General features: G+C 35.7%; 3 protein-coding genes across 6 annotated transcripts; 1 reads left to right on the top strand and 2 right to left on the bottom strand.

Moving 5' to 3' along the window:
* Positions 1–218: 218 nt before the first annotated feature.
* Positions 219–10,917, top strand: LOC126725437 (probable plastidic glucose transporter 3). 4 transcript variants are annotated; one of them, XM_050430185.1, is made up of 15 exons: positions 219–593; positions 1,398–1,542; positions 2,187–2,292; positions 2,387–2,454; positions 2,532–2,664; positions 6,213–6,312; positions 6,501–6,613; positions 6,765–6,858; positions 7,871–8,024; positions 8,119–8,262; positions 8,349–8,422; positions 9,068–9,156; positions 9,795–9,909; positions 10,219–10,403; positions 10,500–10,917. In XM_050430185.1, the coding sequence occupies exons 2-14, from the start codon at positions 1,452–1,454 to the stop codon at positions 10,399–10,401; spliced, it is 1,464 nt and encodes a 487-aa protein (XP_050286142.1). In that variant the 5' UTR covers positions 219–593; positions 1,398–1,451; the 3' UTR covers positions 10,402–10,403; positions 10,500–10,917. The 4 variants fall into 4 exon arrangements, with proteins under 4 accessions (XP_050286142.1, XP_050286140.1, XP_050286139.1 ...); XM_050430183.1 differs by lacking the exon at positions 219–593 and adding an exon at positions 646–810 and having other exon boundaries at positions 8,355–8,422; XM_050430182.1 differs by lacking the exon at positions 219–593 and adding an exon at positions 646–810 and having other exon boundaries at positions 10,610–10,917.
* Positions 10,918–14,908: 3,991 nt separating this feature from the next.
* On the bottom strand, positions 14,909–16,276 carry LOC126727953 (disease resistance protein RPM1-like). The gene has a single exon (XM_050433847.1). It carries the CDS (start codon positions 16,274–16,276, stop codon positions 14,909–14,911), a length of 1,368 nt encoding a protein of 455 aa, XP_050289804.1.
* A 15-nt stretch (positions 16,277–16,291) lies between these two features.
* On the bottom strand, positions 16,292–17,731 carry LOC126725436 (disease resistance protein RPM1-like). Its single transcript, XM_050430180.1, has one exon. It carries the CDS (start codon positions 17,729–17,731, stop codon positions 16,292–16,294), a length of 1,440 nt encoding a protein of 479 aa, XP_050286137.1.
* Positions 17,732–18,819: the final 1,088 nt, after the last annotated feature.

Genomic DNA, 18,819 nt, shown 5'->3' with positions numbered 1-18,819 from the left:
CTTAAATTTAAAAAAAAAAAAAAAATTGAGATGCAAAGCAAAAGAATGTGCATGGATCTTTCTTTTTTGACCAAAACAAAAAGTAGTCCAATAAAATAGGAGGCCGGGAGGGAGCAAGAAAGGTTAAAAAAGGCTGAAATCAGCCGATAATGGTAAATCCCAATAGAATAAACACAAGTGTAGCAATCTCCGAGGTTTCTTTAGTACTACTACACACCTCTCTAGACTCTACACCCTTCCTTCTTTCCTTCCTTCCCTTGCTTCTTCTCTCTACAATACTATATATATATATACATAACAAACTCCTCTTAAGTTTTAACAAACAATCGCAACAACCACTCTCAAAATGATATATATCAAATTCTCAATCTCACTATAGATTGCAAATGCGCACGTTAGCCCCCGTCCCTCTCTTTCTCTCTCAATCTTACAAACCCACATTTCTTCCAAATAACACAAACAACAACAACGACATTTTGCTTCCAACTGACACCGACTTTTCCCCGCGCACGTTAGCGTCGTCTTCTTCTTTGTTGAAATTGGATCGGATCGTTTTCAAAGTCTGCGTCTGAAAAGCTTTTCAAATTAATAAGGTAATTGAATTTCATATTTCTCTCTCTCTCTCTCTCTCTCTACATTGTCATTTTCTCTTTCTAGATTTACATTTTCTTATAATGTATATATTAGTTCTGCATTTTGATATTTAAACCGTGTATTTGTGCTTTTGTGTGTGTGAATATTTCGGGTTCGTTTGTTTGTGGCGTGAGGCTCTGTTTTCTGAGTTTTGTCTCTGAAACCGAGCTCAAAATGGTGAGTTTCGGTGGTGATGATATTTCATACGATGCCGCTTTTGCAGCTCTCTCTGTGCTTTTTCATACATAAATTCGTGTGTGTATATGTTTATATATGTATGCGTGCATTCAACTTGAAGTAGTTGAAATTTGCGCAAAATTTCAAGTTTTTTTTTTTCACAATATGAAATGCTTTTTATTATATAATTATATGAAATTCTTTAATCTTAGATCTAAAACATAATATTTGATCAATGGAATTTTTAAATTTCATTTAAGATTGTATCATTTTTATAAAAAAAATAAATATAATAATCTAAGCGTGTGTGTGTATATATATCTTGTTTCTCATTCACCAGAATTTTTGTATGAATCTGTGTGTGAAATTGCGCGCATGAATGTATATATATGTGTATGTATGTATGGATCTAAGTGTGCAATTTACTAGAAATGTTGTCCTGTTTTATGCAATTTAAGATGTAATTTTCATCACTGAATTTCTATTCCAATCTCAGATTCTCACTGATTACTTTTGAGGTATTTGTAGAAAGTAAATTAGGAAATAATTGACAATTGGAATGATTAGAGTTTAATCTGGCATTGCAGTTGCTCGCAGAAAATCCTCTTCCGAGTTCAGGGGAAGGTATTGATAATTTTGCTATGCGGGGTCGTCATTCTGATTTTTCCTTTATGTACAAACGTGGGCCATCGAAGGACTATATAAACGATTTTGACAGAGAAGGAAGTTCCGGTACTTTCAAATTTCTTTAATCACCATTTTCGTGTTTTACTTAAATTTCAATTATTGGGACTAAAGGTTTACTGTTGTATTCTAAATTTCAATGCTAGGTACCAAAACTGAGTTACAGCTTTTCCTTTTTGTGTTTAGGTTGGGATTCATTTCAATCCTTTTGGGTTGAGTCTTAAATTATATTATAAATGCTCTAGAGTTGGGAATTTTATTATATTTAATATGATCTATCATTAGTTTTGAAGTAAACATATAATGTAGTGGTAGAGGTTTTTTTTGTCTATCTTATAGCATGAGAGAAGAAAGAAGTTGGAAGAAGTAATAGAATATAAGTAATTGGTGTAGCTAAAAAATGGGATCATTAAATTCAGTAAAACTTTCATGTGATAAAGCATTTGCCTTTTTCTTTTTGGGTTATCGAAATTCTACATAACAACGTTAATTTATAGGGAGATGCAATGACTACTTCCTATCCAAATGAATGCAACTTGTCCCTATCACTATGAACCAAAATGACTGTCGTTAAATGCCATATGTGAGAGAAAATGTTAGAAGTATTGTTCTTTTTTTTTTTTTTCATGAAAATAGTTTATGTTACAGTGCATGCTACTAACAATTGGGTTGATTTCTCATGTTGGCGTTAGTACGTTTACTGAATGGCAAAGATATCGGAAACCCTTCATGGAAGCGCTCTTTGCCACATATTCTAGTGGCAACTATCTCTTCATTCCTATATGGCTACCATCTTGGGTATTGCCCTAATCTTTGAAAATCATAATAATTTCTATTTCTTCTTTTGATATTTTTTGAAATAATATATTATTTTTCTTGCTTCTTAATGCAGAGTAGTCAATGAGACCCTAGAAAGCATCTCTATAGACCTTGGCTTTAGTGGGGATACCTTTGCTGAAGGTACTTAATGTGATGAACCTTTCTAATTTATGCATTTGAAACAAATTTGTCTAATATGTTCTCTTATGTCAATGAAGGTCTAGTGGTGAGTACATGTTTAGGAGGTGCCTTTTTTGGATCTCTTTTCAGTGGCTGGGTTTCAGATGGGCTTGGGCGGAAAAGGGCATTTCAACTTTGTGCCCTACCAATGATAATTGGTGCATCTATGAGGTAACTGCATTGAGAGGCACATCTTAGTTATTTTTGCTGGGAATCCATTTTGCTCAAAGTCTAACACTTTCAGATGTTTTCTGCTTTGACATACATCTTTTATATTTATATTCTTGTTATAACATTCAGGGTGTCTCCCTGACCGCACGTGCATACCCCCAACTCTCACACAGATAAGAGTAGGGGAAAAAGAGGAACGGGGGGATCAATCATATGCTAATGTGTTAATGTAACATCTTGTCTGGGTTTGTCAAGTGAATGTATGCAGGCTTTAGTCCCATTTTACCTCCTACTAGTGAGAACTTGCTGTCTCGTTGAATCATTTTACTTTACTATTATTCTTCACTGAAGTATTGAAGCTTTTGGTGGTTTGCTTGCACATAAATGCATATTGTTTCACCATCATGTGGTTTGTGTAATTTTGTGTGAGTTGAATTTTTATTATTTCTTTCTTCTTCTCTCTCTCTCTCTTTTTTTTTTTTTTTTTTTTTTTTTTTTTTTTTTAGAAAAAGTTCAGTAGGACTTATATCATAAATCATAAAAAGTACATTCAAATGATGAGATGGCATAGTATCAAACCACACATATTCGGTAGCAATAACTCTTGCTTGCATGGGCAACTGAATTTTCCTTGTCTTCTTGTATGTGAGAATGAAAAATTCTGCAGCATGGATGTAAGCCTCTTTGTATCTTCAATTATATGTCCATAAATTGTGATACTTGAGTCTTCTGCCTGGAGTTCCTTAATGATTATTGCAGCGTCCCCTTCAAACTCAACTTGGTCCAACCCAATATTGAGTACAAGTTGAGCGGCATGTCATGCTGCTAAGGCTTCAACAGTTTTGGTGAGATTAGGAAGAGGGATTTTCTGGCTTAGCACAGCAACCAGATGGCCATGGTGATCTCTGATTACTACTCCAAGCCCTGCACAATGTATATCTTGAATGGTTGCCCCTTCAAAGTTTACCTTGTAGCAGTCTGCATCTGGAGGTTTCCACTTAATCGTCAGATTTTGGTTCGCAACTGGAGCTGTCTTGGGTGACTTTGCAGTCATGTACTCCTGTAGATAATCACGGCTCCTGTTGTAATACTTGCAGTGAGTCACAATTAATTGATAAACGAAGCTTGTTTCTGCAATTCCAGAGGAACCAAGATATTACTGCAACAAGAGCAGCACCTTCAGCCTTCAAGACCAGGTCCATAAGATCAATAAAGTGGTGGAAATGATGGGATTTATGAGTCTCATAATCACCAGCAACTTCCCATACTCCTCAAACTTCTTGACAACTCCAGATTGCATGCACTGTAGATTCTACTTCACGGTTGCATCCTTCACAATGGGGGATCAGATATGATTTTTGATGCCATAAATTATGGTGACTAGGATGCTCGCCAGATAAAGTTTTGAATCTTATTTGGCTCAGGTAGACTCCACACCTTCATCCACAAAGCTTTATTGCTGGAATCATCTGAGCAGTAAGGAAAATTGTTGTTAAAATCCTGCATTAGCATGTGAAAAGCTGACTTGACAGAGAGTTTTCCATCCTTTGATCCCGTCCATGCAAGAGTTTCAGGTACATTGGTAGAGCTTAAAGGAATGCTCTTAATCATCCTTGCTTCATGAGGGAGAAAAATATGATCAATCACATCATTTCTCCAAGTGTGCTGGGCTTCATCTATTAAGTTAGCCACCTTGGAGGATCATGGCAGGTCTCTACAATCCAAGAGGACTTTTCTGCGTTCATCACACGGCAACCAGTTGTCCCCCCATATGTTAATTGTCTTCCCATCTCCTACTCTCCACATTCCAGCCCTCCAAATGATATCCCTTGTTCTAACGATGCCCTTCCACGTATAAGAAGCATTCGAGCTTTCTTTTGCATCCAACACAGACCTGTGAGGAAGGTGATTCACCTTGAAGATTCCAAAGAACAATGAATCATGGTTGTTCAAATGTGCCAAACTTATTTGACTAACATAGCATCATTAAAATATCTTAGCTCTCTAAATCTTGTACCACCTCTCCCTTTTGGTTCTTGCTTTCTTCCAATTTAGCCAATGTACCTTTCTCTTATCCCCTCCATTCCCCCACTATAATATTCTATTAAGTCCTTTGATCTCGTCACATAATCCCACAGGCAGTTTAAAGCATCCCATGGCATAAGTGGGAATAACCTGAATCACTGCTTTGATCAACACTTCCCTCCCAGTTTGAGACAATAATTTCTCTTTCCATCCCTGAAGCACATTCCACACTTTCTCCTTTATCTGATTGAAGCATACCTACTTTTCTCTCCCAATGAAGGATGGTAAGCCAATATATTTTTCTTATTTACGGATGATTGGGAATCCCAACATTTCCTTCACCTTTTCCTAGATGGCACTAGGGGTAGAATTGTTAAAAACAAAGTCGTTTTGTTCCTGTTAACCCATTGACCTGAAGCAGCCTCGTATATGCTAAGGATTTCTTGAATCTTCTGGCAATCACCGCTCAAAGCTATACAAAAGATCAAGCAATCATCTACGAAGAACAAATGAGAGACTCTAGGTCTACTTCTACAAATAGATAACCCACAATTGTCCCCTCTGTGGGTAGCCTGAAAGATCAGAGCATGAAACCCCCTGCACAAAACAAGAAAAGGTAGGGGAGAGTGGATTCCCTTGGCATAATCCTCTTGTGGGACGGATGTAGCCTTGGGGTTCACTATTAACAAGGATGGAATATGGAACTATGCTAAAATACTCCATGATAAGGGATATCCATTGATCATGGAAACCCATTTTTGCCATGATTTTCCCCATACAGGACCACTCTACCTTGTTATAGGCTTTGCTCAAATAAAGTTTCATAGACATGAAACTTGTCTCACCCCTAGATTGGCATTTCATATGGTGTAAGGACTCAAAAGCTACAAGCATATTGTCTGTAATGAGCTGCATTGGGACAAAAGCACTTTGAGACTCTGATATAATGGAGGGGAGAATTTTCTTAAGCCTGTTTATGATCACCTTATGGTCCTTACTAATGATTTTTATATATGACATTGCATAAGCTTGTAGGGTGGTAATCAGACACATTCTCAGGGTTTTTAACTTTTGGTATCAAAGTTATAAAAGTGTGGTTGATTGATTCCAAGATCTTACCCAAATTAAGGCTGGATATTATAGATTGAGTGACATTTTCTCCTATCACATGCCAATAGCTTTGGTAGAAGAGTGGAGGCATCCCATCCAGTTCAGGAGCTTTGAGGGGAGCCCATTATTTCTTTCTTCGATATGAAACGTTTTCTCTGTTGATGTTGATAATTGCGTAAAGGATAGAGAAGAACATATTACAAGGGATGAATTAATTAACCACTATAACCACCATGTAAACAAGTAAAACTACTACCACTTATTTTTATTGAACCATCTGTGTTTGATTTTCTCCTCCTTTCCCCATGTGTTTCTTTCTGAAAGGTTTCCATATGGTTGAAGATTAACATGATCTTTGTGCACTTATTCAAACTGTTATGAAGCATAAAAACTAATCAAGCGCGATCTTGCAGTGCAACAACGAATAGTCTGTGGGGTATGCTTCTAGGGAGGTTATTTGTTGGAACTGGGATGGGGCTTGGCCCACCTGTTGCATCTCTCTATGTGGCAGAGGTATGTTAATTAATAATGTTATTGGTTTAGTCTGACTATTATGTACAGTCTCTGCTGTAAGAGTTTTGTTTATAACTTTTTTATTAAACATTTAATTATGCTTCATCCACTTGACCAGGGATGTCATAAGTGTCTCTTTTTAAAAAAAAATCGTAAATTCTTAAGACTGGTTCATCAAACATGATCAGGTGTCACCGACTTTTATAAGGGGTACTTATGGGAGCTTCACTCAAATTGCTACATGTCTAGGACTTTTGGGAGCTCTTTTTATTGGACTCCCAGCCAAGGAAATAGTTGATTGGTAAGATATCTTAAGTTGAGAAATAATAGTACTTTAGAAAATATATAATTTTTATAAAAGAATTTCAATTTATCTAAATATTTTAAAGCACTTTTTGTATTTTCCATTTGGATATCTGAGGAATAACATTTTACATTGATGATGTGCTCAGGTGGCGGGTTTGTTTTTGGGTATCTATCGTTCCAGCTGTACTACTTGCCCTTTGCATGGAGTTCTGTGCAGAGAGTCCCCATTGGCTTTTAAAGGTCATCTGCTGTCATACGTCAATCATTACTCTTAAATAGTATTTTGTTTGGATTCAACATTTTTCCTGTTTTGAGCTGGGCTGTAAATTTCTTGAGTTAGTACAGGTCTGAGAGATCTGGATATATCTCAAACTTACATGGACCAATTTTAAATAGTGATTGTCTTTTTGGATAAACAAGTTGCATGTAATATCCTATGAATATGTCAGTAGTGTAAATGTGTTTTACTTGAATATATAATGCTTCAGCCCATTTAATTGAGTTTGAATTTAAATTTAATTAAATTGATCTAAATAGTGGTCATATATCACATAATGTAGTTCTGGATTCGAGCCAAACATACAATTAATCTTTTTTTTCCCGTGTATATACAGTTGACTAAATATTCCCTTTTTTTGGTTGATTGTAAATTAGAACTGAATTCTGATTTGAGTTGTTTGGACTTTGGAGCCTTATTTTTATAGCACAATGGACCTATCTTTCTCAGTCTCTCCAACCTCCCCAAACCATCTGCTTTGTTGGTAACACTTTATATAGTTATAGTAACTTTTTTAGCCAATTCACCTTCTCATATTTTGAAGAAGTTTATTTTCTACTGTGTGCAATCTTCTATGAAGGTCCGAGATATAGACAGAGTACACTCGTAAATAAGGATGCAGTTGGTCAGGCAACAGCCTAGAAATCTGGAATTGTGCCTTCATATTCTATCTTTTGCTTCCGTTCTATCTATGCATATATGTTAGCCATCATTTTCCTTTATTTCTAGTAATTGAACATTTATCTTGTATCTTGTATTCCACCTCTTTACATCTGACCTGCTCCAGTACACTCAAATAAATGCAATAATATTTTCTCCACTTTTAGTAAAATGTAGCCTTAGGGAGAGCTGAGCAATTATCATGGAGGTCTACACCACCCTTCACAATGTATTGTTTGTCATTTTTGTTAATCATTGAAGCATTGGAGGTGATTTGGCAATGTGTACACTAACATTTTTCTGAACTTGTTTTAGAGAGGAAGAGGAGCTGAAGCCGAAGCCGAGTTTGAGAGGCTTCTGGGAGGATTACATGTCAAATCTGCAATGGCAGAATTGTCAAGGTCAGAGAGAGGAGATGAGGTGGATACAGTAAAATTATCTGAGTTGTTATATGGCCGCTATTTCAAAGGTAGATATAGCAATTCATTTACACATAGTTTTAGTTTCATGGTATAAATATGTTTTGTTCTAAAGGATTTCTGTATAACATACATATTTTGCAGTGGTTTTCATTGGCTCTACCCTTTTTGCTTTACAACAGCTATCTGGCATAAATGCTATATTCTATTTCTCTACCACTGTCTTTAAGAGCTTCGGTGTGCCTTCTGATCTTGCAAACATATGCGTGGGATTCTCAAATTTATTTGGTACTGATTGCTTTATCCCCAAGTATCTTACTTGAATATCTTGAGAGTAAGGTCAAACATCCTCTTTACCGTATTTTTTGTACTAGGGTCAGTAGTTGCAACAATGTTGATGGATAAACTTGGAAGAAAGGTGCTTCTTCTTGGAAGTTTTTCAGGCATGGTAAGAAAAATGAAATAAATTCCTTTTGCTGACTAACTCTTCCATTTATATGAAATTTGATGGAAGATATTTTGGGCTTGAATGTTAAAAATACACTGGTTTTCTCTGGGCATGCATGTAAAGCAGAAGTACCAATGATTTTCCAACTAAGAAAATTGTCCAAAAAATGACTGTCTAATTGAATTGATGAAATCTTGTCAGTACAGGTGACTAAGCTTTTGTGATGACTTAAAACTACTCATTCAGGCCCCAATTGTAGTTGTTTTATTTTATTTTTTATTATTTTTTAGAAAAATCATGTGAAAGGGCTGACACCCTCAAAATTGCTCTTTTCTTTTTAAAAACTTTTGTGGGAGTACTAATTCCAAAACTTCTGATGTTATAGATTTTTATAGTAAATTATGCTGTGCTGCCTCCTGTGTATTTGCAAGAGTTTCAAATTTAAGATTAAATATAACCACTACTCAACAAGATCTTCTTTGTTGGGTTCCATTTGATTCTCAGTTTGTGTCTTCTGTAATTGTTGTGCTGCGTTACCAAATATCAGATTTGTTGTTTATTGGGTTCTCACCTCTGTTTTGCATCAAGTAGTATACAAATTTTCATATTATCTCACCTTTGCTTTACGCATTTCTTTGGTTTTAGGTAGTGTCGATGGCACTTCAAATAATGGCAACAAGTTCTTTCGCATCAGGCTCTGGAGCATTGTATCTATCTGTTGGTGGCATGCTGCTGTGAGTAGTGAATTAGCTGTAGCTTTTCTGCTAAGGCATCTTGATATTTTGGATTTCTGAAATGTATCTTTCAGTTATTCTGTGATGATTGAAATATTTAGAGGGAGGTGTTTGAATAAGCCAATATTTTATGGGGAAATTTTTCCTCCAAACCAGGTCCATTATTTGGTGTTTCATAAGACCATACACATGTATTATATTGCATGATTCATTAAATCAACTAAAATGTCACATGATTCTTAAGTAGGTCATATGACTAAAACTACATGTGGATTCATTTGACTTGCCACATAGTAAGTTGGAGGACTTTTTCTCCAAACTGGTTTGGAGGTAAATTCTGTCCTATTTTGTATTAGATCCAAATCTCGTTCTAGCCATAGAAGATTGGAACATAATGTAGGGGAGGCATGTACAGTATGACATGATTGATAGTGTAAAATTCTTGAATCTGATTCATAGTTCTAAGAAGGTCACAAGCATAAGTTGCTGGACTCAGTGAATGTACCTCTAAAAAAACTCCTATATCATTTTTTGATGAAGCAAGTTTTACAGAATAAGCATATAAATTTAGAAGCTATTGATATGTAAATATTATGGTATTCTTTGCAGTTATGCTAAATATCAATTTGAAAATGCAGATTTGTCTTTACATTTTCTCTTGGTGCTGGTCCAGTCCCTGGTCTACTCCTTTCAGAAATTCTTCCTGGCCGGATTAGGGCTAAGGCAATGGCAGTTTGCATGGCTGTGCACTGGGTAATTTTTTTCTGCAGATATTCCTTCTATGGTTTTGTTGGAAGATAATTTTTATCCATTTTATTTTTTAATCTTTTTTGTTGAACTGAGAACTTAATACTTTTCTGACTCACCATTAAGCATTCTTCTAGACAGGAGATCCACTTAAGTATTTCTTTTTATTGAAAGTTTTTTAAATTAAAAAACACAAGAACTGGGTAGTACAATATCCCATGGTCTATAGGCTAGTTTAAGGTCAATCATCTTCACATCTTTGAGCTCATGAACTTCTGGTGCCATCTTGATAATTGACTTTGGTGTTCATAACAGGTTATAAATTTCTTTGTTGGTCTATTGTTTTTGCCCCTGCTGGAGCGAATAGGGGCAGGAGTTCTGTATTCAATCTTTGCTGCCTTTTGTGTGTTAGCTGTGATTTTTGTGAAGAGCAATGTTTTGGAAACAAAAGGAAAATCACTCCAAGAAATTGAAATTGCACTTCTTCCATCCGAGTAGAGGTACTTCTATCATTTTTTATCCCCGGAATGAATGGCATGTTGTTTTTCTTGTTATTTTCTCAGTTACATCATTGATCCCAGTTCTGAAATGATTAGGTATTTGGTTGAGAATAAAAATTTCTGAGGCGGTTTCTGGAATATGGAGCCCTTATTCTTGTTGATCCTAACTTTGTCCATCCAAATTTGTGCATTGTTTCGAGTTGCAGATAGATAATGGACATTTGTATACCATTTAACATCTGTTCTGCCAGAGTTCTGATTCAAAAGTGATCATCTTTGCCAACTGATGCTATTGGTGGAGAACTTGGAAAGGACACATTCTTTGCGTGCTCACTGGAAGGCCTTAGTAGTGGAGTTTTTTGTTTATAAAATATATATATATATATATATATATTTTTTTTTTTCTGGCCACGTAGATGTTATTTCCTATTTAATTTATTAAGCCAATGTAGTATACCTGATAGACCTGAATAATATATATTGAAATGCATTGAATCAACGTTACTAAACCCTACATTGCTGTGTGCATATGTTATATACTTACATGTTTCAAGGTGCATGTGATTTATACACATACACAGAGGTATATATAATTATTGGAAAATGATGAATCTTTGACAATTTTTTTTTTTTTCCAGAAATTTTAAAAAATTTTGTAAAGAAAATTAAGATGTCAGCTAAGACTGATACTGCACTGTCCTTGACATGGCATTCATGCACATTCCAGAGCCCGAAAAAAATGACTGTATGTCAGTATATGGAGCGTCAACTATTGAGTTTGGACTAGTGTACATCAAATTCGAAACACCTATGAAATTCAAAATAAATATAAGTAGTACTACATTTTCATGTACTTGGTTCTCTTAACTAGTTAACTAAAACAAGTTTCTCACAAAAAAAAAAAAAAAAACAGATTAACTGAATCAAAAATGTATTCTCAGAGGTCAAGGACGACCTTAAAATAAATAAACTCTCCAACTGCTCATTTCTCTGCACATTTTTATTTTCCTGGATTAAACAAATTATCCTTACACACTAGAAGTTCACAAAAATGTTTAAAGTCGTCCTAGAATCCACTCCAATGGTAAAGTCAATAAATTATTTTTAAACACATACAAGATTTCCTTTGTTTAGATTTACATACTTGCTTCTTGTTGCAAGGGTTGAGAGCTTATTTTTAGGTGTCAATTTGGAAATTGCTTATTTTCGGTAACTTATTTGCATAGTATTTATCAAAATATATAATTTTTTATAAATTTTATGTTATGTGTTACAAAAAGCTCAAAGCTAGCATATATATAAATATATATATATATATATATATTAAAAAGCTAAAAACTAGATTATTGGCTAAAAAGTTGAGACAAAAAACAGAAAGCAAATTTTTTTCAACAATTCCTAAACACACACTAGGTCCCTCTTTCTCTTTCTTGCCCCCATTTGTAAATCCAGTTTTTCATCATACCTTGAGGGGGTTCAATCCAGGATAAATCAAAATTAATGCTCCGGGGGTGATTGGATTTGGAGTGCATTTAATGCTAATATGAGGTTAACATGTTAGGAGCTCCAAGTGAGCTCTATTTTTCTTGTCAGTTGTGACTTCTGAGCTTCGTTGAATGCTTGACTAGCCCCCTTCCTTGGCCTCAGCCTATTCATTTTATAAATTAGGGCTCTTTACTATATACACTCGGTATACAGATTAAAGCAATAGTGTTAACTATTGTCCTTTTTTGGCTGTATAATAATGAATTGCAAAATAAAGCACTAGGAACTTATGCATTGGAAGTACAGCCATGATTTAGTGTTCTATTGAATTTTTGGTGTTCCTGTATGGGAAAAGGATGGACGACTGTGAAACAGTTCAGAATAATTCATCAAGATTAATAGTACTAATTACTTTGGTACAAAATTTAAGTATTACTTGGAAATTATTACTTTTACATTTAAAGTTTTCTAAATGCAGTTTATTTAACCCGTTAATTTGATCCAAAAAACAGAAATCAAAATTCATTGGAACAAATTTTCTCTGCAGGATTTAGCTTGTGCTCAACTTGAGAAATGAAGCAAACCGAGTTCAAGTCAATTGATTATTAACAAGCTCGAGTTTGAACATTAGGAATGAGCTAAGGCAAGTTTGAATATCTAGTTAATCTTGCCATCGAGCTTGACTATTCAATAATAAACTTGGCTAGGCTTGATAAACAACCCTAAGCAGACAATAACCTGACTTCAATCCTTACTAAAGGGCAAAAATAATCTTGAGCCATTCCAGTTGAGGATTCAAACTCAAGACATATATGGTCGTTCATTTCTCTTTAAATTTGCTGGATAAGATGTTCAATTTGAAGTAATCTCTGCCAGTCTGACTTTTGTAATAAAATCATGTGCCCTCCATATAATAAGGTCTGAGCATTAAGTTTTAAGATGTTAGGACTATGGAAGTAAACCCTTAACATCAAACCTTATTCAAAGGACAGCAAGAATACAAAGGCCTTTGTCATCACCTTTCTTCCACATCTACATCCACTATCCAAAAAAAAAAATGTGGCTTGACGAATGGTTTTTCAACACTTTTCCTAAAATAAACAGGATGGATATTACATCCATTAAGCTAACTGTGAATTCTCTATCAATATGAAAACCCCTGCACATTAGATTCATTCTCAACAGAACATTCAGCAGTTTGTTGAAAGTCTGTAACTTCAAAATTTTGGGATGATGATATTCATAGAGATAAGTCTCCCCTTTCTAATGGGAAAATGAAAGTAACATGGAGCCCAAAGGCCACATACATAATCATTGACTTTCAGCCATTCAAGGGTTTCACACAACAACCAATCTTTAGTAAAAAAAATTTGAGGTCGGCTATAGATCCTTAACATATTAATCCAGGTTGGTCATATGTATTTTTTTTTTTTTTTCCCATCTGTCATTCTATTCACATCAACTAAGGGATCATCAAGCCAATTAAGGTACCTGTATTAATTAACAAAAGTGTTGGTTCATAACCAGGAAAGATATCATATTTCTAGAGAGCAATTCCCTAATGAAACTAACAACAATTTCTATAATTGTATTATAATTTCACGGTCAACATACATTTAGTTAGAATACAAAAAATCCTCACTCATCAATTGCATACCTTACTACTTGTCAAGGCCTAACAAAACTTAGTTGTGAAATAATATCATCTCTAACACTTCTTGTCCCCACAGCTTTAACAATCTGCAACAAAAAAGCAATGAAGTCATTTGCAACGCTTACAACAATAAAACAAGCATAATCAGCTAGAAAATCATGAGCAATGCGTCTTCAATAATCTAAGTATATATTTTCTACCACTATGAGCAACATTACAACCATCATCAATCTCAAGCAACCAAACTTGTGTAGCACAAGTTAAGAAATGAAAAATTCTCTTTGCTATTAGGAAATGTTATGTTGAAACAAACATACAGGCACATGGGCGCAGAGGAGTTTCCAAGTTTGCTGTTTTGATTGATTCAAATGACCGAAAATGATATATCGCAAAGGCAAAGCAAAACTGCTTTTTGTCATATTAACTACTAAAATTCATGAATTTCCCACAATTTAAGTTGCACAGAAATAACACAGGTCCCCGCATGGGCATATATACATGTATGCCTGCAGCTCATCGTTCTACTCCATGTCGTTGTATAACATCATTTTGGTTCCTTCCTTCCTTCTCCTTTGTATTGTGTGCCTCTTGCTCTTGAATACTTGTGCTCTCTATGTTGGCATTCTTTGTTTTCTAAAAGACGCTTGAAAAGAAACTTTAAACCATTCTGAAGACAACAAATAAAGTTTAACTAAAACATCACTCTTTGGCAAATTTGACACAGCTGATCAACACAAGAAACATAATACATCTATTTCAAGAATAAATTTTTGAATCCACAAGGTTACTTGAGTCTAGGATTCCTTGAATCCACAAGTCGGAACTCCAGAATCCACAAAAAAGAAGAGAAAGAATAATTTGCAAATGATAAACTTTAAACAACTAAACACAACCAACAAGGAATGTTGCAATAAAAATAAAGTCAATCCCACAGTAATGTTACACACGGAGAATAAATCCTTGAATAAGAGATACCTTGATTCACCAAAAAAAAAAAAAAAACCCATACTGGCTGTTTTTCAATGTTTCCTGTTAGTCACATTATATCTATAAAATTAATGATTAATTTTAAGCTATGTTTTTTTTTTTAAATTTTTTATTTTATTAAAAGTAAACTAGTTGTTATATGAGAATTTATTTAATTAGGAGCAATAGTATTGGAGATATATATATCAATGATTGAATGGTTATGAAACCATTTGGACTATCCCTTTTATTTGAATCATTTAAGATGTAGTACTAAAAAGGGGACACACACCCAAAAAAAGAAAAGAAAAAAAGAAAAAGAAAAAGAAAAAAGAAGAGCTTCTATTGCAAGTATGAAACCTTTGGTAATACTATAAATCTAAATCTAATACCTGAAATTTCATGAATTATCTCTGAGCATTTCCAACAACTCTGGATCACCAAGCTTGTAGAATATGAAGTGTACCCCTTGAATCCTATATCTGAAAATGACAGAGGGAACATGCTTGACTTTCCAAAAATCATGACCTTCATCTGGTTGCATACTAAGCACAAATTCGTTTGACAAATTAAGAGCTTCTAGAGACTTGAGGTTTTTTAGATGGTAGATGCCAGAGGGCACCTCCTTCAGCAATGGGGAAGGTCCAATCACAAGCTGTTCAAGAAGAGGCATGGCACTTTCTTCTATTATCAACCTACTCAATGTTCTCAAATTTCCAAGCCATAATGACTTGAGTTTCTGAAAGCCTCCTCCTTCAAAATGTAATTGCTCACATCTACATCCCTCATAAAGTCGAAGATTCATCAAATTAGGCAAAGCTTGAAGGACTTTTAATGGATCATCCATTAATCTTGACCAGATTAAATCAATTCTAACTAAACTCTTAAGTCTAGGAATCCATTCTGGTAACCTTTCTAGTCGCCCAAATAGGCAGAGCGATTGTAGGAAGGGCAACGGAGAAGACATCAAATGTAATTCAAGAACTTCTTCCTCGCTTGTTGAACCAATTCTCAATGAACGAAGGAGGCTCAATTTCTCGAGAGCAGTGCACAAAGCCATCCCATTTTCTCTCTTCAGTTTCGAGATTTCCAACTTCTTCAATTGCCTTAACCTTCCTAGTTCTGCAATAAGGGCAGCATTGTTGGCTTCCACTTTATGAAGCTTCTGTAAGGACTCTAAATGACCAATGCCACTTGGCACCTTTATCGATTGTCGAAAATCAATAGAAAATTCAGCATCATTGTTTTCGATGTAGGCTGCAAGATATCTCAACTTACGAAGCGCAATGATCTCCACCGGTAGTTCGTACACAAGGGAACGTTTCAAATCCAAAGTCTCTAGGTTGTGCAATTTACCTATGGACTTCGGAAGCATTTGAACTTTTGTATCTCTCAAACTTAAATATTTTAGATGGAATAGGTTTCCCACTTCTTTAGGAATATAATCTATAGAAGCACCTTCAAAATCCATTACTTTCAAGAGCTTGAAATTCGCAAAACAAGTAGTCAAAAAAGAAATGGACACTTCATCTATCCCCAAAATGAGAATGGAACGAGTTTGGGAACTAGTAATTGTCTCCATAGGAGTATTTACATTATTTTGAATTGAAAGGCGTCGGGCTATTCTGTCAAAACTAGAGTAGTTCTGTAGTGAGACCAAACAAAAACTTAACTCCTCTGACCTAGAAAGAATGACCTCACGCATCATATCATGAACCCGATAGCTTCTAGTTTTTCCAGAAAAATCAATTGTTGCCACTTGAACCATGCTTCTATAAATGAGCTAGTTCAAGTAGTCTTGTGCAACATCTTCCAATGTTAGCCCTTGCTTTTCTTTTATAAAACCCTCGGCAATCCAAAGCCGTATTAGTCTTGCACTATTAACAAAGTAATCCTCTGGAAACATGCCGAAATATAAGAAACAAGGTTTGAGGTAGTAAGGTAGATCAAAATAGCTAAGAGATAGAATTTTGGTGATATTTAAGAGGTGAGGATTACTTTCTAGCTCCGAACTAAGGCTATCACAGAATTTGTGCCACTCAGAGCTAACCTTTTCTTTGGTTGATAAAAGACCTCCTATAGTTACAATTGCTAATGGCAACCCTTCACATCTCTTAATTATGTCGTGTGACAATTCAACCAACTCGACGGGACAATGCCCGCCTTCATGTTGGAACACCTTCTTGCAAAACAGTTCCCAAGCTTCTCCTAATGGTAGAGGTGGCAACTTGTACACATGATTTGATGGAGATTCTTTGTTGGAGGGAGCAACACTCTCACTTCGGGTTGTAAGCACTATTCTACTACCTTTGTTGTTATCTGGCAAAGCAAGTTTTATATGTCCCCAAAACATTATGTTCCATATATCATCAAAAACTACCACGTACCTCTGTTCAAGTACATATTGCCTCAATTCTTTAATTAAATCTGTCTCTTCCATTGTGTCAATTCTCCTGGGAGCATACTCTTTCCTTGCCTCGTAGAACTGCTTTATCATTTTCCGCAAGAGCTCCTCCATCTTGTATGATTGAGAAACAGTGATCCAGGCAGTGCAATCAAAGTGTGCTACCACTTTCTCATTGTCATACACTTTCTTTACTAAAGTGGTCTTGCCAAGCCCACCAATGCCAACCACTGAAATCACCAAACGATTAGATGGTCCTTGTACCAATTGACCAATCAATTCATCTCTATGAGACTCAATGCCCACAAGCTCAGCTTTCCCAATGAAAAGAGATTCCACACGAGGGTCATGCCATGTATCACGTCTAGTGTCACTAGTTGATCCTCCTTGCTCTATGGTGTTGAATCCATATCTTTCACCTCTCTTTCTGATTACCTTGAGACTTTTGTTGATATCTTGAATCTTGGAGGCTATCACATGTCTCGGTTTTAGTTTTAAGGTAAATTGAAAAACTTTCAAAAGGAAATGAAAGCGTTTCCTTCGCCCTTGGTGATGTTTTGCCAAATGAAGTTTGTATTCATCAATAACATCTTCTATGTGATAAGCTTTTTCTCTTACTTGTTTGACCCATGTTTTTACAACGTTGCTCATGTCTCCCATCTCGGCCCTTGCATCTGCATCCTTGAGAAAGGACTGAATGCTCTCAAGTTCATCTTTGATGTCAACAACTTTGTCGTGGATTCCCTCCAGCAATCTTACTTCTTGGGCTAACAACGGGATCAAATTCTGTATAAGTAGGCTGACTGCACTTTCTGCCATTCCTTCTCCCTTCTTAGATTATTCGACTACTCACCTTTGGCTTTGATCTGTGATATGGCTTCAGATGATTGAATGGTTCTATTATATGAGCTGTCTAAAGGGTTCTTGGTTCACAAACAATGAAAGCACAGAACTTGGATAAAACAAGCGGCTAATTAAGTTCTTGAGAGAGAATGCAGGACAATAGTATGAAGATGGAGAAGAAGAAACGGAAAAATGGTGGGGCGAATTTCTTAGAAATGTGGGCTTTGAGTTCACAGATTGAGGGTATTTTGATGATGATTTGGTGGGATAGAATGAAGAATGTGAACAGCAACGGCTTGGAGTAATGGGTCTGGTAATAGCGGGGAAATATAGATGATGAAGAAAGAGACACACGGTGAATACTGAAATTGTTTATTAGGGGATATAGAATACCAACATGGAAATTGTCTTATCAGTTTCTCCAATGACTTGTAGTTTTATCAGATGATACAACGAAGAAAGGGAGATGGAATAGGAGTATGGATTTTTTCAAGAGCAGCATGGAGGGAGAAAGAATGGGATCCTTGACTCTGCTCACTTCTCAGTCACCAATGTTTGTCATAAGGTCTCTCATTCTAGTATATGGTGTACCCGGCCAGGGGCAGAGCCACATAGTGGCTTGGGGGGGCTGTGGCCCTTGCAAAAAAAAAAAAAATTTCCCATTAGACTATGAAGAAAAAATAAATAGGCCCCCCCAACATTAGACAGCCGGCCCCCCCTACCCATTTCTCACCCATTCTCCCAGCCCTCAATCAAAAATTAGGAACACCCTCAAATTTTTTTTAAAAAAAGAAAAAATTATCTGTTCTACTTTCAAGCAAAAAAAAAGCCCAAAAAAAAATTGAACTAAAATCTGAAAAAAAAAAAAAAAAAAAAAATTTAACAGAGAAGCCCACGGCACGGCAAGCCAAGCCCACGGTGAGCCCAGTAGCTCGTTCATGGCAAGCCCACGGATTCTTAACCAAAAAAAAAAAAAAATCAATACAGAGAATCAGAAAATCGAACCCATCACGTTGCTGGCAGAGAAATCAAACCCCAATACTGCCTATACAGAGCAAATCAAC

Source organism: Quercus robur, chromosome 5 (assembly GCF_932294415.1).
Source record: "Quercus robur chromosome 5, dhQueRobu3.1, whole genome shotgun sequence".
Classification (NCBI taxonomy): Eukaryota; Viridiplantae; Streptophyta; class Magnoliopsida; order Fagales; family Fagaceae; genus Quercus; species Quercus robur.
This window is presented reverse-complemented; position numbering and strand designations above follow the sequence as displayed.